Source organism: Sminthopsis crassicaudata, chromosome 2 (assembly GCF_048593235.1).
Source record: "Sminthopsis crassicaudata isolate SCR6 chromosome 2, ASM4859323v1, whole genome shotgun sequence".
NCBI lineage: Eukaryota > Metazoa > Chordata > Mammalia > Dasyuromorphia > Dasyuridae > Sminthopsis > Sminthopsis crassicaudata.
In genome coordinates, this window is record NC_133618.1 from 83,758,288 (window position 1) to 83,782,919 (window position 24,632).

General features: G+C 43.9%; 1 protein-coding gene across 1 annotated transcript; it reads left to right on the forward strand.

The window, feature by feature from the left end:
- The first annotated feature begins 851 nt into the window (after window positions 1–851).
- PKDCC (protein kinase domain containing, cytoplasmic) lies at window positions 852–14,734 on the forward strand. Its single transcript, XM_074286676.1, has 7 exons — window positions 852–1,622; window positions 7,853–7,975; window positions 8,485–8,756; window positions 9,806–9,885; window positions 10,221–10,328; window positions 12,830–13,003; window positions 13,823–14,734. The coding sequence occupies exons 1-7, from the start codon at window positions 993–995 to the stop codon at window positions 13,906–13,908; spliced, it is 1,473 nt and encodes a 490-aa protein (XP_074142777.1). The 5' UTR covers window positions 852–992; the 3' UTR covers window positions 13,909–14,734.
- Window positions 14,735–24,632: the final 9,898 nt, after the last annotated feature.

The following is a 24,632-nucleotide window of genomic DNA, read 5'->3' on the forward strand; positions in this document are numbered from 1 at the left end:
GGAGGAATGGGTGGAAAGATTCAAATCCCGACGGTATCGTGATACGCAGCGGCAAACACCTGAACAATCTTCACCCCCTCTTCTCCCCAACCTTACGCGCAGGTGCTTAAGCCCCTAGCTTGAGGTCGCTCGTGTCGTTCCTGAGGGTCCCAGTACTCTCACCCTCGCCACAAGCCGGAGGATGGATGGAATGCTGAGTTAACAGCGCTGAGTATTGTCTGGGGCCTTTCCCTCCCAGAAGGGGAACTCCAGCTCCCGGGCCCAATAACTTTTTAAGTCTCCTACCTTCAACACCATTCTAATTTGCTGTCTGTTCTCTACACCTTTATGTGACCCTCCCCTGTTACCCGCAGCTCGCCCCCTCCCCCACTCCCAGCCCCGTTACCCGCCTCCCGCCCAGGTCCCGTTATCCGCCTGCGTTAGCGCCGTTATCCACCCTCTAGCTCTGCTCCACAGACCCTGCTCGCTGCCCGGTCAGAGAGTCATACGCTGCCCTTTCTGTCCCTCACCCCCGAGCTCTCCGCCCGGTTCCCCGCGTCCCGGGGCCACAGAGCTGGGAAGGGCCAGAGCTGCCTCCGCTCCGCTTCCCAGGCCGAGAAAGGGGAGGGGGGGCGGAGGTCCCGCTGTCAGTCAACGGGAGAAGGACGGGCTGGGCGGCCGGAGGGGGCGGTGCCGGGAAGCGGACTCGGGCCCCGGGAGGAGGGAGGCGGGGGCGGGGGCGGGGTGGAGGCGGGGGCAGCTCCGGGCCTTATAAGCAGCTGGGGGAGCTGGGGGGAGCAAGAGGGAGGCAAGTGTCAGGCTGATGCGCCGCCTGCTAGGGGCCGGGAGCTGGACCGGGACCGGCGGGGCCATGCGCGCGGGCTGGGCGGGGGTCCGGCGGAGCGCCGAGCGCAGCCGCCTCGGAGCCTGAGCGAGCCGCGAACGGGGCCGGGGGGAGAGCGGGGCTGAGCAGAGCAGAGCAGAGCCGGGAGGAGAGGGGGGCGGGAGCGGTGATGCGGCGCCGGCGGGCCGCCGTGGCCGCGGGCTTCTGCGCCTCCTTCCTGCTTGGCTCGGTCCTCAATGTGCTCTTCGTGCCGGGATCGGAGCCGCCTCGGCCAGGCCAGCCCCCCGGCCCCTCCCCAGCCCCGGCCCCGGGCCGTCGCGGGGGTCGCGGGGAGCTGGCGCGCCAAATCCGGGCGCGCTACGAAGAGGTGCAGCGCTACACTCGGGGGGGACCCGGGCCCGGCGCGGGCCGGCCAGAACGGCGGCGCCTCATGGACCTGGCCCGAAGCGGCCCGGGCCTGCAGCGTCCCCGTCCCCCTCGAGTTCCCCGGGCCCGAACCCCGCCCGACGGCACCCTCGGCTGGCCCCCAGCCCCTGACCCCCCGCGGCTGGGCTGCGCCGCGCTCCGCAACGTGTCCGGGGCTCAGTACGTGGGCTCGGGCTACACCAAGGCAGTGTATCGGGTCCGCCTGCCTGGCGGCGTCGCCGTAGCGCTTAAGGCCGTGGACTTCAGCGGCCACGACCTGGGCAGCTGCGTCCGAGAATTCGGGGCTCGGCGGGGCTGTTACCGACTGGCAGCGCACAAGCTGCTCAAGGAGATGGTGCTGCTGGAGAGACTGCGACACCCCAACGTGCTACAGGTACTGGGCCTTAGGGGACGGGGCACCCCAGTGGGCAGTGAATCCTGCAAGAGCACTCGCCGCAGTCCAAGAGCACCTTAGTGGACTGCGGGCAGGGGACACCTCAGCGTGCTGCAGACAGGACACCTCTAGTGGGCTGTGAGTACTGGATGGGCACATGCCCCATAGACGTCTGACAAGAGACAACGCGTTTCCTAACTAGGGACATAACCCAGCGTGCCGCAGGTACCTAGGCGTTGGCCTGACATAGCTAGAACCTGGAGGAGGGCTGTGGGGTTGCTCCGCGGTCTCTCTTCTCCGGGGCCGTTCCCTGGTTGCTATATGCCTCCTCGGGCTGGAGCCATTAGCTTCTTAGGTCCTGATCTACCAAGTCCTTGCCAGCCCTGAGATTCTTGATAGAGAAGTACCAGGCTACACCAAGTTTCCAGGGACTTAAGGATTTAAGGCTGTGTGCCCCACTCCCAGGCAGGGAGCCCTGAGCTCTGGGAATGACCTGTAAACAGTACATATCTAAGGAAAACTCAGTCTTGGTGGGGATATCAGCTGAATTTAAAAGGGTGACAGTGGGGGAAGAGCATGTCCTTCTTTGGGACCTGAGTCCTCATCCCTCTGCCAGTGACCTTGTCAAAGCTATAAAGTAGTCAGGTGTCAGGAGCAGTGATTGAATCTGGATGAGCTAGAAGGGGGCCCCAGTGCCAAGGCTAGTTCGAGAAGTGACCTCACTTCACTTTCAGTTTCTGCCTGAGGAGCCAAATTCCCCCCTGATTTCCAGCCCTTGTGTGGCTCTCTGGAGCCCCTAAGATTTAAGGGTATTTGGGAGGGTTAAGGGAGGAGGAAATCATATGTTGCTCTGAGACTTAAGGGAATTGTGGAGAGTTTATTTAGAGACTTTAGAAGCCTGCCCCATGTCTGACTGTGACAGAAGCAGCAACACTAAGGGTCTTGTATCCAGAGCTCAGGGTGCTCTGAGAGCTGAGCTTTGAGAACTCCAAGAGTACAAACAAACACCCCCAGCTCAGGTCTCCTACTAGGGCCTGAATTGGGGTCCTGGTAGGGGGGGGACACAGCCTGGGGTGTGCAAGGAAAGCTAACTCTGTCCAAGTGACCAGAAGAAAGAGAAGACCAAGTATTGAGTTCCAAGCCTATCTTTTGTCTGCTACTCCCTGCTAGGAGGAGGGAATGGGGAGAAAGACAGGGAATTGAGTAGAAATGAACAGGGGAAAGACAGGACTGCCTTTTTTCCTCTGAATAGAGGCAGCATCCAGTCCCCCATAATCTCAGGCCTCCCTATGCCATCTACCCCTTCCCTAGGGCGTGCCTCCTCCCAAAAGTTCAAACCAACCTTCCTCTCACCAACCCAAAGCATGGACAGAGATGTGCTTAATAAGTGCTTGTTAAACTAAATTGAGGGGAACTATTTATCTCTGGCTCCTGGGGTGTATAGGATTGGAACAGATTCTCCAGCTGAGAAAATCCCCACCCTTAGTGATTGCCCGAGCTCCCGCTCCCAGGGACACAAGTGAATGCCCTTCCAAATGGACCTGTTAAACCTTGTCTCTTTTACAGTTGGAGTGTGAGGATGGGGGAGCCTGGGCCCCCTGGGTCCAACCAAACCAATTTTCTATTGAGGCACAGAAGTTTCCTCTCCTACAGTGCATAGACTGGAAAGGGAGGGAAGGAGAAAAGAGCCTAACTCGGGGCATGGAGGGAAAGAGAGATTTTGATGGCAATAGTTTAACACTTGATTGGTTAGAGCTGGTCCTAGAAAGTTCATCCAAAATCTTCCGTTGTCCACCTTGAGGTGTGGCCAGATTGATCATCCATGGAGCGGGTGGCTGGGTTGTTGGATTGTCGCTGGCACTCAATGCTGCTATATGGCCTGTTTCATCTGGGTGTGTCCCACTCCCTTAATTTCCAGGGAATCTTTTTGTAAACCCTCAGGTACTACAGACTGGACACTATCAGAGCAGAGCTTTTTTCTTGTGGCTGTTGCTATTGTTTTTCCCCTTCTAGTTTAATGGAAGGAACTCTTGTTGTGAGCTTTGATCTATTTTCCTGTTACAAAGATGGATTGGGGAGAAGGGGAAAGGGGAAAGATCAGGACTTTTTTTTTTTTTTTTTTTTTTTGAGGAACTTCTCTCTCCCTACCCCCACTTCCACCTCAGGCATGATGACAAGAAGCCGAGTTAACTCTACTCTCTTAATTTCTCCACGGTTCTTCTTTAGCCTTTGGTGTTAAACTCTGGGACATATTCCCAGCCCACCTCTTAGGAAAGGGTTCTAAACTAGGACTTTGAGGACTTCCTTCTGTAGATTTCAGAGGAAATATATGAACTTGGATTGGGGGAAGGAAGAAATCCCATTTTTATATTTTACTCATTTTTTTGTTTTCCTTGTAGTTTTATATATTTTATGCATTTAAAAATAGCCTTCTGAGAAGAGATCCATGGGCTGTCCAAGGGGTCCAAGACAGAAAAAAGGTTAAGAAGCCTACTCTGAGAGGTCGAGAGGTCATGAAAGTTCAACCAGGAACTTTTTCTATCCCCTGAGTTGACCTTTACTCTGTCCATTTGGGGCTCACACCAAGTCTACTATGGGGTCAGGATTTTTGGCACTTTGTTTATTAAATATAGTGATGGAGTAGGATTAACCCACCCTAAAAGGAAATCTATCTGGGCAGGCTCTGGAGATTAAAAAAAAAAAAAAAAAAAAAAACCAAACTTAAATTAAACCTATAAGTTATTTAATTTTATCATTTAAAAACAAGCTTTGATTGTTTGCTGACTCCTAAGGGCTCGGAAATAATCAAAACTAAACTTTACATAGTTATATAGCATAATAAGATTTACAAAACTAATCTTTTTCAAACCAATGAGGCAGTTAATCTTTATTTATTGCATGCTTACTATATATATACTAGACACTCTGCTAAGCATTGAAGCTACAAGGAAAAGCAAAAACATAGTAGGCATTATGATCCCCATTATGTGAGTGAAGCCACCAAAATGTAGATAAAATGACTTATCCAGGGTCACAATACAGGTAACTGTTAGAACAGGACTCTGATTTCCCTAGGCCTCCAAGACTAACTCCTTAAAACCTAGAAAAGTTGGGAAGGGAAGGTCCAGTGATCCCACACCTTTCCTCCTACCCACCTCTCCTTCTCCCCTCCTTCCCCACTAGCTTAGCTCTGGTCAGCCCTTTTCTCCCTGACCACACTTGCTGAAGGAAGCTAGAAGGGGGGGAGGGGATCCTACCACGTGACAGCTGCTGCTTCAGCCCAGGGTCAGAGGGCAAAAGGCACTCTTTCCTTTTCTCTCTTTTTCTTTTTCCTCTTTTTTCTCTCTCTGTCTCCCATTTCTGCCCCTCTTTCCCCCTTTCCCTTCCTCTCTTTCCCCCTCCCTTTCTCCTCCCTGCTATCCCTGGGGCCTCACCCCCCTGCTCTGAGTCTGCCTGTGCTCTTCATCTACTTTTGCCCCCTGTCTGTGTGCCTGCCTGCTGGTTCTGGGTCTCTTCCTTTTTCGAAAGGAACAAAAGATGTGACTTAACTGGCCATCTTCATGCTTCCTGGGGGGGAGTTTGGAGGTGGGGGGAGGGTTAATAGCATCTTTTTATTTTTTTCCTGAGGGGTGTTGATTAATACCTCGTTAACAGCACATTTAACGACCTCCGGGTGTTTAATAACCTTCAGAAGTTTCCCCACAAAGACTCAGATGCTGGGCAGGAAAATGAGAACCAGGCCTAGGCTGTTCACCCAACTCAAATCCCCCCTTCCCAGTGCTGTGTCTTCCCTGGCTGATTGGGGGGAGGAAGGGGGAGGGGTGACTGGTAGCTGGCCCGAGCTACTCAGTGAAGTAGGCTTAGCTTCTCCCTTCAGGCCCAACATGAAGGCAGTCTAGCTGGATTCAGCTATCTAGAACTGAGGGAAAGAGGGAGACAGTGGTGAAAGAGAGAGTGAGAGAGAGGAAAAGGGGACTCTTGGTTGTCCTTGGCTTGGACAGGAAAACTCTGAATTAGAAATAAGGAAACATTAGCTCTGACTGGGACTTGAGTGATCCCAGCTAGAATAGCATCATGAGATATGTGAGGGACTAGATATGTGAGGCAGTAGCTCTGTGTGACTGTATAACTTGGAGTACTTGTGACTGTGGTTGTGGGATTGTTGAGGAGAACCACGTATGGGAATTGTGAAATTCAGCTGTGTGTCTGTGTGAGATAATGCCCTTAACTGTTCAACAAGGCAAGTCTGTGACTTGGGCAATGGTTATCCCACAGAGAGGCTGCTTTAAAAATGGAAAGAACATCAGATTTGGAGTCACAGAATCACAAAATCTCAGTTGGAAACGGTCCTCAGAGGCAGAGGCCTTCTAGTCCAACCAGTACCTATAAAAGGGTTCCCTCTACAGCCATTGTTTAAGGCTTTCCAGTAATCAGGAACCAAGTATCTCTAAAGCAGTCCATTCTACTTTGGGATCATTTTAATTACTAGGACGTTTTTCCTTAAACCAACTCCAAATCTGCCTCTTTTATTTCTATCCATATCACTTCCAGTTTTACCCTTTAGAACCATACAAAAAGGATACTGAGCTAGTTCCTTATTCTCATATCCTAGATTTGAACCTTAACTCAGGCATTTATTATCTGATGTAAAAAGAACACTGGACAGGACACTTATTGGCCTCCGTTTCTTAATCTACAAAGTTGAGGAGGCTAAAGCAGATGTCCCAAAAGTCTCTTCATCTCTCAGATCTATGATTGCTTTGCTAAGCAACCTAAACGTTCTGCCTTTGTATTCATCCTCCATGGATTCAAAAGCAAATAACCAGCAACATTGGCCTACTTCACCTATCTGAGCAGGGCCTAATTGCCAAGGAAGGAGCACTAGGGAAGGATCGTTGTTTCCTGGGACTGGCAGATTTTGTCATAAGAATATATAGAATTTAGAGTTGTAAGAGAGCTTAGAGAAATACCACCTCCAGTTTTCAGAGGAGGAAACTGAAGCTCAGAGACCAGAGATTTTTCTTTCTTAATGTCCATAATATTTCAAGGATGCTGAATCTTAACCGTAACAGGAAAGGACTATCAACTCCAAAGTTGAAGTCCCCAGGGATCCAAGTGAAGATTTCCTTAAGTCATCATCTTCCTTCCTCCCTACTCCTACATTTATAATGATCATCACTCTGAAAAATTTTGTTTTATCTTGCTCACATGTTACTTATTCCATTTTCATTCAATTAAAAAACTATTTATTAGTTATCTATTCAGTGTTAGTTCCTCACTAGGTTCATTTGCTATCTGGTTAAAAGCTATATATGCTTCTTCCCAGAGTAATATTTTTAATTAAAGTTTTTATTTTCAAAACATATGCACGGATAATTTTTCAACAAAATCTTGTGTTCCAATTTTATCCTCCTTTCTTTCCCCTAGATGGCAAGTAATCCAATATATGTTAAACATTAGAGAAATATGTGTTAAATCCAATATATGCATACATATTTATACAATTGCTGCACAAGAAAAATCAAATGGGGGGGAAATGAGGAAAAAATAAAATACAAGCAAACAACAAAAAGAGTGAAAATGCTATGTTGTGGTCCACACTCAGTTCCCATAGTTCTCTCTCTGGGTAGAGATGGCTCTCTTCATCACAAGATCATTGGAACTAGTCCGAATAATCAGAGTAATGTTTTAAAAGGCATAAAATCTAGTATGTTGAATTACAAAGCAAACTGGTTATATTGAAATAGTTATCTATTTGTGTGTGTGTGTGTGTGTGTGTGTGTGTGTGTGTATAAGCTATGGGGAATAAAGAGCACTGACATAGGGAAGAGAATGGAATGGGAAGAACAGGGCTTTGAGAGGAGGGTTCACTTTAGAGAATTGTGTATAAATGAAAAGCCAATCATCCTGCCAGATGAGTTAAAGTTAGTCCTTACTGTTCTGGGATTGAGGATTTGAACCTCAAGGTCCAGACTCTATGAGGAAGGAGGGGTTAGACCTACTTTAACACCTGGCCTAAAGAAAGAAAACATCTTAGAACCACTCTCCCCAAACTGCTCAGGAAACTAAAGTCACCTGATATTCTCTACGCCCCTGGTCACCCATGTCTTTCTCATCCCATGGTAACTGGAAGAAATTTAGCCCGGAATTGGGGCTTTGGGATGACAGCTGGAAAGATCTGGACAACCAGTGCTTACCCCTCATGACTCCTGTCACTGTTTCTCCTCCAGCTCTATGGATATTGTTACCAGGACAGTGAGGACATCCCAGATACACTGACCACCATCACAGAACTTGGCTCCCCTGTAGAGATGATCCAGTTACTGCAGACCTCCTGGGAGGATCGATTCCGAGTGAGTGGGCATGAAAAAGGGGGCACCTCAACTATTCTCCCAGATGTTTTTCCCTTAGAAGACAGTTCTCTAGGGATAGTCTTGGCACTTCCAGCCAGAATAGAGAAGAAAAATGTTCTCTATTGCTGGTGGCCAAAAAGATTTCTTTTGTTTCTTAAAGGCAACAAAGAATCCTGTTCTTTCTGCTAAGTAAATTTATTCTGGGCTAATGAGGGCTAGTATTCTAGTTTCAGGAGAGATTTCAAAACCTTTCTCTTCACTTCCTTGACACAATACTGAAGCCATTCCTGTTAGAAAAGACTTCAAAAAAGTCATTTACCCCATGTCTCAATTTCCTACCTTTCTTTCCTTCCCAATAGTACCTCTCCCTAACCCCAACCAATCTCCATGTCTACTTTCAGTACTGCTAGAGCAGAGATAAAAGAATAAGTAAAAAGTGAATGCAAAGTATCTGCTCCTCCTGGACAAAGTTGAGTAGGTTGGCTAGACCCTCCCCTGTGTCTCCTCAGATCTGCCTGAGCCTTGGCCGCCTGCTCCACCATCTTGCTCATTCGCCTCTGGGCTCAGTGACCCTTCTGGACTTCCGGCCTAGGCAGTTTGTACTTGTGGATGGGGAGTTGAAGGTGACCGACCTGGATGATGCTCGTGTAGATGAGACGCCATGTGAAAGTCCTGGGGATTGTGTTCTCGAATTTCCAGCCAGGAACTTCACTCTGCCCTGCTCAGCCCAAGGCTGGTGCCAGGATATGAATGAGAAGCGGAACCTATACAATGCCTACAGGTGAGACCTTTCCCCTGTCATCCTCACTCCTTCTCACATCCAATCTGCCTCTCCTTCACAATTTGTCTCCATTATCTGCTATGGTATTTGTCAGCTATTTAGACTAAAACTTGAAATGGGGGAAACTACTCAATAGCTGTAGTTGACTTCTTCATCCCCTCTTTTATTCCCTTTATAACCTTTTTTTCTCTCTTTTTTTAGAAGTTATGACAAGAACTTTCTAAAAGTTTAGAAGTTTTGCTACTTTTAAGGATTAGAAATATCAGGCTTTGGGGGTCCATGAATCCATACAGAAATGACCTGGTACTCTAGGGTGAGGAGCAGAGAGGCCAAGGTAGAGTTCCCATGAATTTATGTGAGAGAGAGGAAAAGAATAATGAGGGTTTGGGGAACAGAAAGTAAAAGTCATTGTGCATATCAGGGATGGAAAATCTGGGAATGGAAGGGGGATGTATCTCTGAGCAGGGCTGGTCTGGGATGGGGCTGGGGTCATGCCTCCTTTCATATCAGGAAACTGTTCCAGCCCTGGACAGTGAAGCTAAAAATAGATCCTTGAGTTCCAAGAAAGATCATCTGATCGGAGGAGAAGCCAGACTGGAGACTTCTTAAAATAGTCTCCAGATTTGGGGAGGGTGAAGGAAGGGGAATAAAGCAGGATTGGGGAGCACTGCCAGCATCAACACTCCCCACCACTAGGACCACCATTCCCCTGGTCTCTGTGGATTTTGGCCTTAGATATTTGCCCCTTGGACACTACAACTTTGGCCCAGCTGGTAGAGCTGAGTCTGATGATTATTCTGAGGCAAAAAGGAGCCAAAAATCTCTTAGAGAGGAGGGTAAAATAGAGGAGACATAGTGGGGAGAATTCTCCTATTTGACATTAGCATGTGTCTGAATGCATTCCATGATTTACTTTGACCATAGTCCTAAAGAACTGGCTTCCTCTCCAGAGGTGACTACGACCTTGAATCTTTAAGGAACAAGACCCTGGAGGAGACCAGTCCTTGAAAGCCAGACTAATGACCATCGTTCTGGTTTCTCTTTGGCAGGTTTTTCTTCACATACCTCCTACCCCACAGTGCCCCTCCTTCCCTTCGGCCACTGCTGGACAGCATCGTCAATGCTACAGGTGATGCCTTGGAAATGTTTGCACCCTAGCTCCTCTGTGAGATCTGTCCCCTCCCTTGTGACCTCTGACTACTCACTTACCTGCCTCAAGGCAGTGGATCAGTAGCACAAATAATTCCAAATAAATAGATGATTCTCAAAGCACTGTATTCATTGTTGAATTCCTTGTTCTCCCAACAGTCATGCCTCCACTAAGAGCATGCCCTCAGAAGGGAACTCAGAAACCTTCTGAGGGAAGTAACTGGCTTAAGTAACTCTTAGCCATCCTTCCCAACACAGATAAAATTGTTAATAGCTTCCATTAGCCCTATCTCAAAGCCACATTCTGCCCTACAGGAGAGCTCACCTGGGGAGTTGATGAAACATTGGTCCAGCTAGAGAAGGTTTTGCATCTCTACCGGAGCGGGCAGTACCTACAGAATTCGACTACGTCTCCTCGGGCTGGTGAGTAATGCTCATTGGGAGTCCCAATAATAATTGGTCCCAAGGCTGAAGGGTTCCTAGAAATAGTTTTCAGAGTCTTATACAGAAAGCAAGGCATCAGGAGGCAGGACTGGGGACTAAATTGGAGGAAAGTATAGATGTGCCTGCGAAGAGAAACTCTCACATGCAAGACTATTGGAGTGACATAATGAGCACTGACTGATCCAATGGCTATGACTAGTTGACCTTTGATATTCATAGACCTGCCACCGTCCAGAACAGGGAATGAGGCTTCTTCTCTAGAAGAAGCCAGGATGGATTCATAAGTAGGGTAAATCCCTTCCCCCAGCCTCAGTCTCTGCAACCAAAACACTAGTCTCACAAAGAGTGAACCCTCTTAGATGAGAAATCAGTAAAACTCCAAACTGCCTCCACAGGTGAAAAGAAAAAAACAAAAACTAAGCACTGGTAACCTTTGCCCTATAATCACACCTGGTCTAAGCTCAGCCAGACCTGTCTCATCCCTCCCATTCCTTCCAAGAAATTGGACTGAAGTCTATTTGGAAGGACAGATTGGATCATGGGCCTCAGCTGCAGGGCCAGGTACTGGTTCCCCAAATCCTCTGAATGGTTGGCCAGGGCTACGTGGAACAGGGAGCAAAATTCTGGGATCTCTGGCTTGTTTAAGGATGGCAGAGGGGGAGGGGCTCATTAGCCCTGTAAATAAAGTTTAACGAGGTGAACAATAGCCGGCTCTGTCCCCAGGGACTCAGTTTATGGGGCTGTAAATCACAGCAAACCCTGGACTTTGGTCCAGTCCCCTCTGTGGAGGAAGGAGGGTTAGGCTAAGAAAGAAAAGAAAGGAGTGAATTTCAAGAAGTTTCTAACTCATAGATTCCAGAAATGGGATCCTTCTGGCTCTAAGAAAGAAAAAGAAAAGAGAAAGAAAGGGAAAAAACTCTATGGATTATTATAATGTTGAGCTCTGAAGCTGAGCCAAGAGGGAGCTGTGATGAGTATCTCCTCAATTTTTCACTGCACCAAGAAAACAGGACAGATCCTAATACATTGTTAAATGCCCATTGCTTTCAAAACTAGCATGTTTTGCCCATCATTTATATAGGTTTCCTAATTTCAAAATTCTTGCCTATGCTCCTGATCTTTTGGACCTTCCTGGAAACCCTTCCTGATTATTTTCTGGTAATCTGGCCTGGAGCCCAAAGTTCAAGCTGTGGGGTAGGAGGAGAAAGGGCAGGCCCCAAATGTCCTAAATAATTCAACCTCAGCCACAAATCCATCAGATTTCAGGATGGAGTGGGACCTGTATCCAGCTGACTCAGCATGTGTATATATAAAACTCTTCACCTATGTGAGCCATCTTGTGTTACTGTGACTATGTTGTCAACCCCGAGGGCATGAGGGACTGTATCCATTGATTGCTTTGTTGTTGGTTCCCAACATCCCAAGTCTGGACATTGAAGGAGTTTTGACCTTTCTGTGACTTGACTTTATGGCTAACCCCACAGTTCAGCTTCAGCAGAGCGTCAGATGCTGTCATCCCTGCCCCAGGGAGAAGGCTATAATTTAGCTTCAATTTTCCAGCTTGGGCACAAGCTTTTTTTCTCCTCCTCTTTCTCTTCATTCTCAGCTTGGGTAAACAAATTATGCCCTTGGCTTTTGGGCTTATTCATGCCCAAGTGTCATGTAACCTGGTACTAGCTGGATGAGAACAGGTGGACCTCCCCTCCAGAGTGACAAGTCCTTCCTCCTCCTCCTTTGTAGACCCTCTTTCCTTCTGTCTTTCTTATTCTTCCTTAGAACATGGAAAAAGCATAAGATTTGGAGCTCTAACCTTGCTTCTTCCTGTGTGTATGATTTTGATCAAATTTGTCTTTCTGTGCCCCGCTTTGTGTGTCTATAAAAATAGGGAGGTTGGACTACCCATTATAAAGGTCCTGCCAATTCTAAATCCTGTCATCCTAATTCAATTTGATAAATATTAAGTGCCTACTACATGCCAGGCACTATTCTGAATACTGGATATACTGATAAGAAAGAGATATTCCCTACCCTCTTAGAGCTTACAATCTAATAAAGAGAAATATCACACACACACACACACACACACACACACACACACACACACACACACACACACACAAAGTTGAAACACAAAGGTGCACAGTAGGGGATACCTCACAGGTGGATCAGAACCTGGGTTTGGATGGTGTTAGACAATATGACAATATACCATGAAGGTTGCGAGCTTCCTAAAAGAAGGCTTTGATGGAAATTTATTGCTCCAGTCCTCCAGTCTCCTAGTCAAAGAAGAGAGGCAACTGAAGATGAGTTGAGGAGGTGTTGAGTATCAAAACTTGAGTCAGTCCCCACAGGAGTGACATCTCAGGTGATCAGTCTGTCCTGTAGGAGGAAGGTGATGGGGGAGGATGGAGCATGATGTTCTGTGGAGTTGAAGGCAAGGAGACCTGCTGGTGGAAAATGATTATAAATGCTTATCCTAGAGTATCGACGGGTCCCAGACACTACAATCCCACAAGAGAATTACCATTGCTGGCCTTCTTATCACCATGGCGGTTGTCTCCTGTCTGTGTTCAGCCTGGCTGAAGCAATGGATGTCTGTGAAAGTCATTCCCAGTGCCGGGCCTTTGTGGTCACCAATCAGACTACCTGGACAGGTAAGGCTGGCAACAAGAACAGTTCAATTCCACAAATCTTTATTAAGCACTTACCATATTCAAGGCACTAAGAAGATGGCAAAAATGGGAGCCTGTAGCTTTGAGTTTATATTTTACTAGGGTTGTAGGGAGGAAATATAACAAAGATACAGAAAAGGTAACATAATACAGTAGGAGAAAAGACTAGTCCTAGAGTCTGGGAACTCAAATCCTGCTTCTGACACTATTGTGACTAGGCAATTCACTTAATTCCTCTTGGCCTCTGTTTTCCTGTTCTGTACAATGACTGAGGTCCCTTTGAGCTATAGATCTATGATTCTAAAAGTAAATATGCAATAAATTGAGGAGGAAAAGAATATTAACAAGTGGAAGGATCAGGAAAGGTTTTTCTCAAGGAGGACATACTTAAAGCTGAGGGTACCTTTGAAGGAAGGTAGAGAGGAAGAGAAGACTGTACGTTATCCCTCTGCAGATGCATAGAGGAAAATCCTATTAAGTTTGTAGTCATGTCGAGACAAGGTTTCTTTTCCAATGGAGATAGTCAACGAGCATTTATTAAGCACCTGCTGGGTACAAAGTACTGTGTTAAGAACTGGGATAGCAAAAACAGTCTGAGTTCTCAAGGAGCTCACGCAATAATGAAGGAGACAATATGCAAACAACTATGTACCAACAAGTTTTAAAGACTGGGTAATGAAAGAGATTAAGAGAAAAATATTTCCTTCTCTTTTCCCTCCCCTCCCCCAGTCTGATGGGAATGTAGAGCTTTCTTCCCTCTCCTCAGCCTCTCTCATCACCATTTCTACCCTTGCCCTTCAGGTCGACAGCTTGTCTTCTTCAAGACTGGTTGGAGCCAAATAGTCTCTGATCCTAACAAGATCACCTATGTAAGGGCGTCTGCTTGACCAGCCTGAGGGCTTAACTGACCTTGGCCATCAGCCCCAGAGCCGACAGTGGGCGGGGGACATCTTGGAGCAGACCTGAACTACCAGGACACACGTGCAATAAATCAAAATATAAAAATGTGAGTTTAGCAGACTGGTGATGGCGATGGCGGCATTCCCTGCCAGGAACCCTGTGCACAGACTGTGGGAGTGGGGAGAGAAACAGGCAATCCTGGAACCACCCTACAGGGCCTGACATCAGGGATGGGCTGGCCTGCTAGGACCTTGGGAGAATGTTTCTCCCTTTGCTGAGACAATCCTGTGGGTGGCTCTGTTCTCCCAGTGTCACAGCCATGATGTCACAGTCACTGCCTTTATAACCCAAGAATGTAGGTGGAGGCCATGCTGCTTCCCCCCTTCTGACTGGTTGCCTGCCCCATGTGGGGATTGTGTATGGACAATCAGCCACCTCACTTGCTCTCTGTGAATTGAGATTTGGCCTTGAGAGGTGGGCCATAAAATATGTATGTGAGCTATTTCCCAAGGGGATGCTGTGGGAGCCCTCTTATGACCTCATGAGGTTAGGGATGGGGGAAATATACCAGTATGAGCCGAAATGTGGGGGGATTGGGGAATGGGATTGCAGCATGAGCCACAAGCCAGGACATGGGACTAGACCTTGCTTCATTTTGCTTTCAGTGAAAGCAGCAGAGCAGCAATGCCCAAACTTTCCCTGTCTTGGAGTTTGTACATCCAGAAGCTTTTGTACTTCTTGTTAATTAAATTGTTTATTTTTGTAAGAAAAAAAATAAAAATAAAACAAGCTGATGCCGGTGTTTGTATTGTAGCTCAAATCTTCCCCCATCTACTTTTCTCCATCGTGTTTTCTCAAGGCGGGGAGGAAGGGGTGAGACTTTCCTGACAAGGCTTGCCCAAGGCAGAATTGAAGACCATACATATTTCAACATCAGCTCTCTCCTTCAGTGCCTGGCACTGGATATACTGTTAAGCACTGGGGATGCAAAGATTTCTTTAAAAAGAAAGAAACAATCTTTTACTGTAGGGAACCAGTATTCCACTGGGAGAAGTAACATATACTTGTTTAAGTATGTACAGATGAAATACAGAGTAATTAAATACAAGTCATTTTGAGAGGGTGCTAACAGTTGTGGAGAATCAGTCTTAATATAGAAAGTGAGCTGTATCTTGAAGGACAGAGGAGATTCTGTAACTGGAAGGTCAAAAGGGAGTATATTTGAGGCACAAGAGACGAGCAGTTTAAAAGACTAGGAGATTATCTGTGTGAGGAAAAGAAAGAACAGAATGGCTAGATAGAAGAGTACAGAGGGAGACCAATGTACAGTGAGGCTGGAAAAGGCTTTAAAAACCAAACAGCGTGGATGGAATATTCAAGAATCAGGATGATATTAGTTCAAATCCTACTTCAGACATTCGCTATGTGATTCCAAGAAAGTCAACTAGGTAATCAACAAACATTAGACACCTACTATGTACCTGGCACTATGCTGGACATTATGCAAAAAATTTTCTCTGCTTTCAAAGAGCAACATGCAAACTATCACATACAAACAAGCCATAGAAAGAATAATCAGCAGAGAAAAGGTACTACAATTAAGAGGTATCAGGAAAGGCTTCTTGTAAAAGGTAGGATTTTAGCTGGGGGAAAAGTTTTGTTAAAAGAAATGCTCATGGATTCACCATAAGTCTCTCAGGTACTTTTTTAAATGCTTAAGACAAACAAGATTAATTATTCGCTGCTTTCTCCAATAGACAATTCATACCTCAAACTTTCTTCCAGAGACTGAAAAAAAATCTGAATTTTCTAAATTTCTTTCCTGTCTCCCAGGGTGGAGGTCCATGATATACAGAAATGGGAATGTCACTGTGGAAAACTTGACTAAGAGAGGGAAAAGTAGGGGAAGACGAATTGGAGGATGAGTAGTTATTCTTTTCAAAACCAACCACTTATAGTCCCCACAGTCAAGATGAAGGGTTTCCAGTAACAACATGGCATTTCTGAGGAGTTTATTCCATGTCCTATACCCCCAACCTAATGACAAAGACTTGGAGTCACAAGCTTCTGATTTATGTTCTGTTTCTGATATTAATAAATGATATTGGACAAGTCACTCCATCTTTGTGCAAGTGGGTTCTTCATCTGTGAAAGAGAGATAATGGGTGATAAATAGTGGTTACAGGCCAACAGGTTTTCACTGACCCCTGCATGTGAGGGATCAATCTTGCTAGTTTAGGATTGGGTGAAGAGATTCAATGAAGAGGTGCCCCAAGCAGCAGAAGGTCTCTTCTATGCAATGAAGAAGAAAGAAGGTCCCTGAACACTGACTTTTGATTGTATGAGAGTCAGAGCCTGGACCTATCAGGAGCTTTCCCCAAATTCACATGGCCTGAGGATCTGCTCAAAGCACCCAGCAAAGGAACAAAAAGTCTGGAATTAAATTTGCTATTAAGAGATGGATTGTAGTTAGCATTGTTCAAAGGAATAACACCACCAAGGAAATCCTAGATTCTTGACATTAACATCCTTAATATTTCATGACGAAGGACATACAAATAGACACAATAGATGTTTAATTGATTCACTGATTGACTTGTCTCTCCTTAGAAAAGTGAGAATCCCTCAGCATGCCCTTTTCATATCAATCATTTGGAAACAAGATAGATTCAAGATAACTCTTCACTAATCTTGGGTCAGGCCCACAGGAAGCAGGAAACAGAAAGAAAATAAACTCAGAAAAAGCAAAATGTTCAGAGTTCTAGGACGGGACTGGTGACGTTATTAGCATTCCAAGGCTCTGTTCCATCTCTTCTGTATATTTCATCATACTTTTCTTCCAGCCATTGATGCTAAAAGCTCATTTAATTAGTAATTAGTCATTTAATTTCTGTCTTTCCTCAACTATAAAATGGGAATAAAAATAGAGCCTACCTCCGAGGGTTATGTGTGAATATAAAACAAGATAATATTTATAAAGTACTTAGCACACTGGATATAGTAGGTGCTAAATAAATGCTGATTACCTTCTTTCCCCAGTATCTTAAGTATATTACATAAAGTAGATGCAAATAAATGTTTATTAATTGATTTATATTGGTTGATTTGCCTTTAACTTTTAGCCACATGTATGATTATACATGATGTATGAAGCTTACATTGATAAACCCTTTGATTCTAACTCTAAAGTTATGGAGTTTAGTTTGTAGGTTCATATGTTTAAAGCTGACTTTGAAAGCCAATTAATGCAACCCTCTTGTTTCATTGATGAGGAAACTGAGCCTCAAAATGTGACTAAGGTTACATAATTACTAAGTGACAAAGTGTAGATAGTCCCTTCCAGTCTTAAATATGGTTTCAGATCTAGACCTCTTTCTCCTATACCAATGCCTCTAATCCAATGCAGTGAACATTTTTTTAAAAACCTACTGGGTGGAAACATAGTGCATAAAGTTCTGGATCTGGAGTCATTTTGAATTCAAATACAGCTTCAGACACTTACCAGTTGTGGAACTCTCAGCAACTCTTTTAACTCTGCCTCAGTTTCCTTATCTATAAAAATGATCTGGAGAAGGAAATGGCAAACCTCCCCGGATCCAAAAAAAAAAAAAAAATCCAAGTGCAGTCACAAAGATCTAGACACAACTGAAAAATAGTAAATGTTCATGCAAGGTCTTGGTGAGATAGAAAAAAACAATAGTTCCAGACCTCAAGAAGCTTACAATCTACTGGAAGTTACTGGTTTTCCCTCCTACTTCATAGCTGTGGAGCTGAATGCTCAGCAAGAAGACATTAGAAACAGAATGTATTCTATCAACAAAGTCTTAGAAATCCTTTTCCTCAGTGTTTTACATGATTGTCCATATATAACCTATATCTCATTGCTCACTATCTCAGGGAACATGGAAGGGAGGAAAAGGGAAAATTTTGAGCTCAAAATGTTAAAAAAAAATTTTTAATTGTTTTAATGTGAAATGGGGGGAGGGAATAAATATATATTTTTAAAAGAAAGAAATCATTTTTCTCACAGAATATAAGCATCACAATGATTTTCCCTTAACCACACATTCTCCAGAAGTCTGCTGAGACGGAGGTCCTTCTGTGAAGTAGTCCTGCTGCTTTGTAGTACCACTGCATTCACTGCTGAAAGACTAATTTTGTAAATATTCAAGAACAAATTGACTAATAGATTCATAGACTAAATGAATAAATGTCTTATCATCAAATAGGATCTCTTTCTAAGTAACACTATCTACTGTCATTGTCTATACTCATATGTATAAGGTAAACACTATGTTTTGAACAGTTAGCTCCATCCATTATCATTTTCTCCTGGCTGCCAAAAAGTTTCCAAAACCAAAAAATCTAATGCCATCCTAGGCTTCAGTAAGAAAGAGAGGGAATAGAATCACCAACCATGCCTTAGTAGGACCATACTTGGAGTACCTGGAGTGTTCAGTGCTGGGTACCACATTTTAGGACATTTGGAAGCTGGGAAGCAACAAGAGAAAGGGAAGTAGGATGATGAGGGAACTAGAAAGATGTCATATGTAGTGAAGTGAAAAGAGCAAGTGTATCAGAGTCTGAGGAGCTGGGTTAGAGTCCCTGTTCTGTTCTTTGTCCTGGTATGACATCTTTGGGCAAATTGATGAAACTTTCTCTCAGATTCTTCATCTCTCAAGTTATAGGGCTGGACCACATGACTCTTTAGGACCCTCCAGTTTTTAATCTCTGATCTTCTGGTGGATTAAGTGCCAACTTCCCATACACATATGCCATGAAAGTGCTCTCTCTGAGAATCCTTCCAATGTATCATATCTCTATCTTGTCCTTACATAGTTGTATACATGTTGTCTGTAGATGAAAAGGACAGAGCAAAGTCTGTCCTTTGCCTTTCTTAGCAATGTCTACTGACAGTGAGCCTACAAATGAACCAATATGGTGAGACAATATGGGGAACCACTGAGAGTCAGAGACCACCAGTCTGTCTGATGCTTTTTGTTGTTCTTGTTCTTACATTTAAAGAGAACCTCAGCATGTCATCGTCACTAGTATTTAGAGGGCAGTCATATGGAAAAACAATTCTCATTCTGCTTCACCAAGTAGAACAGACAAAATAAGAAGTTGGAACTTAGATGGGTGGTACGTAGGTAGTACAAGAGATAAGAGCTCTGGGCCTAGATTCAGGTAGACCTACATTCAAATTCTGTCTCATACACTGCTTAGCTATGTGACCTTAGCAAGTCACTTAAGCTCTGCCTCAGTTTCCTCATCTGTAAAATGAAAATAATAATAGCATCCTTCTCTCAAGGGTATGGTATGAGAATCAAATGAGAGAATATTTGTAAATATTTCTCAAATCTCAAGGAATTATATAAATAATAGCCTTTTTTATTATTAAGTTGTAGAAGGACAAGTATCACCTGGAAATAACTTTAACATTGGTGGTTGTAGGTGTCCCTGTGGTATGTGCATTTGGTGGCTAATATTCATCATTTCCTTCTCCTCCTTAAAAGTCTCCTCTGGAGTTTTAATCAGACCCTATTACAACAATTAACTCTGTGTTTTAGGCTGTGGTCATATAATGGCTCCTCAAGTTCACACAGTTTCTCTCTCTGCTGAAAGATATCCATCCAGATGGAGATAGTCACTGGTCACAGTGGCAAACCCCTAAAATCCCTGTTGCTAGGGAAGATGAAGTTGGCAGATTGCTTTAGCTCAGGATTTCTGACCTTAACTAGGGCTAAAGCTAACTGGGCATCTATAAAGTCTGGCATCAATATGGTGAGCAACTACTGGGAGCAGGAGACCACTAGGCTATCTTAATCTGTGATTTGGCACAGGTAAGAAATAGAGTATGTCAATCAACAGGAAATTCAGACCATGAGCGGCCACTACTTTCACCCTAGTCAAGAAAGGGAGACAGTTCTAAAAGAAAAAAAAAAATTAAAGATGAAGGCAGTTCCAAATGTCTCCCAAAACTAAGAAGAAGAATGCTACCCAATGCCAGTCTGTTCTCAAACCCCTATAACTTACAGTAGAATTTTATAACCATTAGAGATGTTCAAAATTGGAATGGATTAGCTTAGGACAGAGCAAAAGCCTTTAGGGTTACTTTAGAAGGGATTCTTAATCAGGGAGAAATTGAATTAGTTGGCCATTTTAATTCTTTCCAACTTTGAGTTCTAGTGGATTTTTAAAAAACTAATGTTTACAACAAACTGCTTAATTTATAATCCTGCAAACCATATTACCTGAACCATTCCTCCCCCATAGCTCTTTCCTGGTGAGCCTTGTACTATTTTAAACTCTTTGATGAGAGCAATGAAATGAATTTTTCTTCCAAATTTTGAAGGCTTGGGGATTTACATCTGGTTGGAAGCATTTCTGTTCCAAGAATGTCAAAGCTAGTGACCTTTTTTATGTGAATATGTTTCTCCATCTGTCCCATACATTTAGTGTAGGTCAGACTCACAGGATGTTAAAACTGGGAAAGACCCCAGAGATTGCTCAATCCAGCCCTCATTTCATAGGTGAAAACACTAAGGCCCAGAGAGATTGGATCTCTTGCTTAAGGTCACAAAGACAGACCAGGAGTTGGATGCAGGCTTCCTGAGATTCGGTCCAATGTTCTTTTCTCTACTCCTCAGCTGCCACCTGGGTGTATAGTTATGCAAATATTCACAGTTCCATTCTGGAATTCTTTCATAGCTCTCTGATCATCAGATCTAAAAAACTATCCGAAGGTTTATTTATATTTCATTTATCAACAAGGTCCAGAAACATATCATCCATTTATAGCTCTGATTTGTCTTCCAACTTTAGAGGATTGTTTGAAAATCTCACTGTCATACTTAGAAGGAGGCTATAATTTTTTTCTAGGCCAACAGTCTCTTTCTCATCTCTTGGTATTTCCTTGGAACCATAACCAATATCCTCCTTTCTTTTCTTCTTCCCCTTATTTACTTAAGTAAATGCTTCCAATTCAATTTGACAATCATTTACTGCACATCTACTGTGTGTCCAAAAGAAGGCCTGATCTCAGAAAACTTCCACTTGGGGGCAGGAAAGGTGAATAGTATAAACAAAATACATGCAAATTAGATGCAGAGATATTGAGGGGAAGGGAAAGGTAGAAACTGGAAAGGCTTCTTGCAAAAGTTATCCCCTTCACTATGCTTTGAAAAAAGTCAGGGATTCTATACAGTGCAGTTGAGGAGGTGAAGGAGTAGCCCAGCCTATGGAAGGCACCAAAGTAAGTGATTGGAGCATCAGGGAAGCAATTGGAAAGAGCATTGAATTTGGAATAAGAGGACCTGAATTAAAATCCTGGATCTTCCATATACTTTCTGTGTGATCTTGGCCCATTTAACTTGATTCCTGTCTTGGTTTTCTTACCTGTATAATTAGATCAGATGAGATCATCTGATGAGGATCATGAGATTATAGCTACAAATCAGTGATTGGGAGTGAGCCTACCTGCTGGCCAAATGTTACTGCTTCCTGTGCTGCTGAGGGACAGCCTCTCACCCTGCTATAGCTCTTCCAAAGAGAGAGGTCTTTGCACCAGATCCCATTCTCATCACCAGTTGTCCAGATTGTGGTTCATTGCCTGGATCACTCAGAGCCTGAGAGTTCAAATAAACAGTCCTTTTACTAAAAACATGTTTCAATACTCCCAGGTAAAAGCAGTTCCCGAGGCAATTAAAAAGCAATTTACAGGAAGATAAAAGCTGCTACTAAAGAGGTTAAAAGCAATGAGCAGGGAAGTTCTCTAGGATCTCCAGAGAATTCCCTGACAGAGTCTTAAAGCTGTCTTTATATCCTTCTTGCCAAATGGCCCACCTGGAGACAAAATTAACTCAAACTGCTTATGTCTGCTCCATAACTTCTTTTACTTTTCTTTACAGTCCCAAATGGTGTTGTGGGAGTATGGAGGGTTAACTGAATCCCTAATTCCACCAATATCCTGACCTACCACAGAAGGCAACCAGAATGGTGACATTAAATTAAAGCCATGTCATATGAGAATCTGTTCAAGGAATTGGGCGAAATAAGCTTAGAAAAGACTAAGGTAGGAGATGCTGTTGTCTTCAGATTTTGAAAGGTTGTTATATTATGTGGGAAAAAGAATTAGATTTTTTCTCCCTGCATAGCTCCAGTGGGGAGCATTAGGACTGATGGCTGGGAGGTAGAAGGAGGATTTTGGCTCAATATAAGGGGAAATTTCCAATAGAACTATCTAACAATCCAGTGGGCTGTCTTAGATGATAGTAAATTCTTAATCACTGTAGGTATTCAAGCAGAGGCTTAATCTCAATTAATGACCATTTGCCAGGGATGTTTGTGCTCTAGATAAGAGTTGCACTATCAACACTCTGAGATTCTTGTCAAATCTGAAAGGTGGCAATTTTGTCAGTTCTTTCCCTCAAGATGGCTCCTTAGCTATATGAAGTTTTCTACTCCAAGAGGTTCCCCAATATATTTATTCTGAGCTTCCATGGAGGTGATTAATGATCTTTTAATCTTGCTTCTTCATTTCCCAGCTCTGCAGCACTTGGGCTTCCAGGCCTCACCAGCTGATCCTGTCTTAAGTTAAGAGGAACTCTATTCTTTCTATCTGGACCCAAAACCAGCCTCTTTCCTGTCTCTAAGCTGAGCTAATGACACCGGCAGGAGCTGATTAGACTCTCTTGTTTTTATCAATCAATTGTAAAGAGATTAATAAAAGAATGAGTCATAGTTCCCCCAGGATCCAGTTTGGGCGCTGCCTAGAGCCCACTTCCCCACTCATACCCTCATTGGTATCCAAGGCTAGTCATAGTAACAAACGGCTCCAATTATCTCTTGGTTTATTTTAGGCAATGCAGATGCTGCCAGATGTTTACTATTTGACGTCAAGAAAATTACAGTGTACAGGGGGCAGCAGGCACAGGGCTGCAGGGATCCTGAGTGACATAAAGAGAACTACTCATATCCTAGACACAGGGAAGCTCCCATCCAGATGTGTCCCAGGCCCCTCCTTGATGGAGATCAGGTTTGCTGGGTCAGCATCTTCAGGCTTCTCTGGATCACCAGAGTCTGGGTTTCACACATGGCACGTTTGAGGTGTCAGCATGTGGCATCGACTGCCATGCTCTGGATCTAACAAAAGAGAGATTTCCAACTTTTAGAATAAAGTATTTTATAACAACATGTCATGCCCCCATGGGTCAGAAAGATTACTGATCTTAAGGTCAGTAATCCTGAACAGAAAAGGCTTAGGGAGTCATATCCTAGTTCTGCCATTTAACTGGATGATCCTGAACAAGTCACTCTATGATTTCCTTACCAGTAAAATGGCAGGAGTTGGGTCTGGGAAGTAGATTTCAAAGGTCCTTTTCAGCTCTCATATTTCACACGACTCCCTCCAAAGCAAGGTAAAATAAAACCTTAGCATTTTATTCTGAGCTGAGACTCTCTATATAGTAAGTATATAGTTCATAAGTCTCCCCCAAGATCCCCACACAGAATGACTTACTGCTTGTAATCCTGTTTTCTGTTTGTAGAACCTGGTACTATTTGCAGAGTATATCTCTGTTTGCAAAGCCTGTTGCTATTTGAAGAACCCAGTACTTTGTTACTGTTGGTCAAGCTTGGTGGCCCTTCTTTGCCATGGTTGGTCAAAGTTTTAGGTTCCTTCTGTTTCCTTTTGAAGAGGGTTCCTACTGATCCCAATGTTGTCCTAAACTATATTGACTTCTGCTGCTAAAGAATGAGAAACATTCCATTCACCTTCCTGTCATTCTATCAGTCCATCTGTTTACCTCTCTATCTCTATCTCTTTCTCTCTTCCTATGAATGAACAAATGAATGATAAATGAAAAGCATGAAAGTGAGTATTCTTTATCAAATACAATATTAAGCACCAAGAAAGAAAGTAGCCCCTGCTCTCAAGGAGTTCACACTTTAATTAAGTAACACAATATGCAAGAGAAGTCAGTTATGGATAGAAATGTACAGGAAAAAAGATAGAGGATTGGGCATCTTCTCTGATCCCCATAATCTCTCAAACTTCTCCTGAACAGAAATTATGCATCCACAGATAAAGGAATTTCAGCTGTCTTCATGGTGTAAGAGACACAGAATGCAAAAGAAGTGTAAAAAAGGAAAAGAAAAATCCCATAAACCTAACACTTAGTTCACTCAGCACCCCCCCACACACATCCCAACAAAAAACATCGAGGATCCAAAGGTTCATGATGGAAATGCTGTCTATATCCAGAGAAAGAACTATGGAGTCTGAATATAGACCATAGCATACTATTTTCACTTTAAAAAAATGTTTTTTTTCTTTGTGGCAATTCCCTTTTGTTCTGATTCTTCTTTCATAATACGACTAATGTAGAAATATATTTAATATAATTATATGTGTATAACCTATATAAGATTGGGAAGGGAGAGGAGAGTTAGGGAGGGATGGAGAAGAAGGAAAATCAAAATCTTATAAAAGTAAATGTTGAAAACTTAAAAAGATTTTTAAAGAATGTTAAAATTTTTGTTTACATGTAATTGAGAAAACAAAATAAAAATTAAATTTAAAAAAGAGAAAAGGATGCCTTCAAAAATATAAAATACTAAAACTATCAAAAGACCAAATGGAGATCTTAAATAATCCAGTCTCAGACAAGAAAACAGCTCTAGCTGTACAGGAACTACTAAAGTAAAAAAA

Coding starts and splice junctions, on each gene's coding strand:
- PKDCC (XM_074286676.1), top strand. CDS start 993: ATGCGGCGCCGGCGGGCCGCCGTGGCCGCGGGCTTCTGCGCCTCCTTC. Junction 7,976..8,484: donor CCTGGGAGGATCGATTCCGA/GTGAGTGGGCAT, acceptor GTGTCTCCTCAG/ATCTGCCTGAGCCTTGGCCG. Junction 13,004..13,822: donor CAATCAGACTACCTGGACAG/GTAAGGCTGGCA, acceptor CTTGCCCTTCAG/GTCGACAGCTTGTCTTCTTC.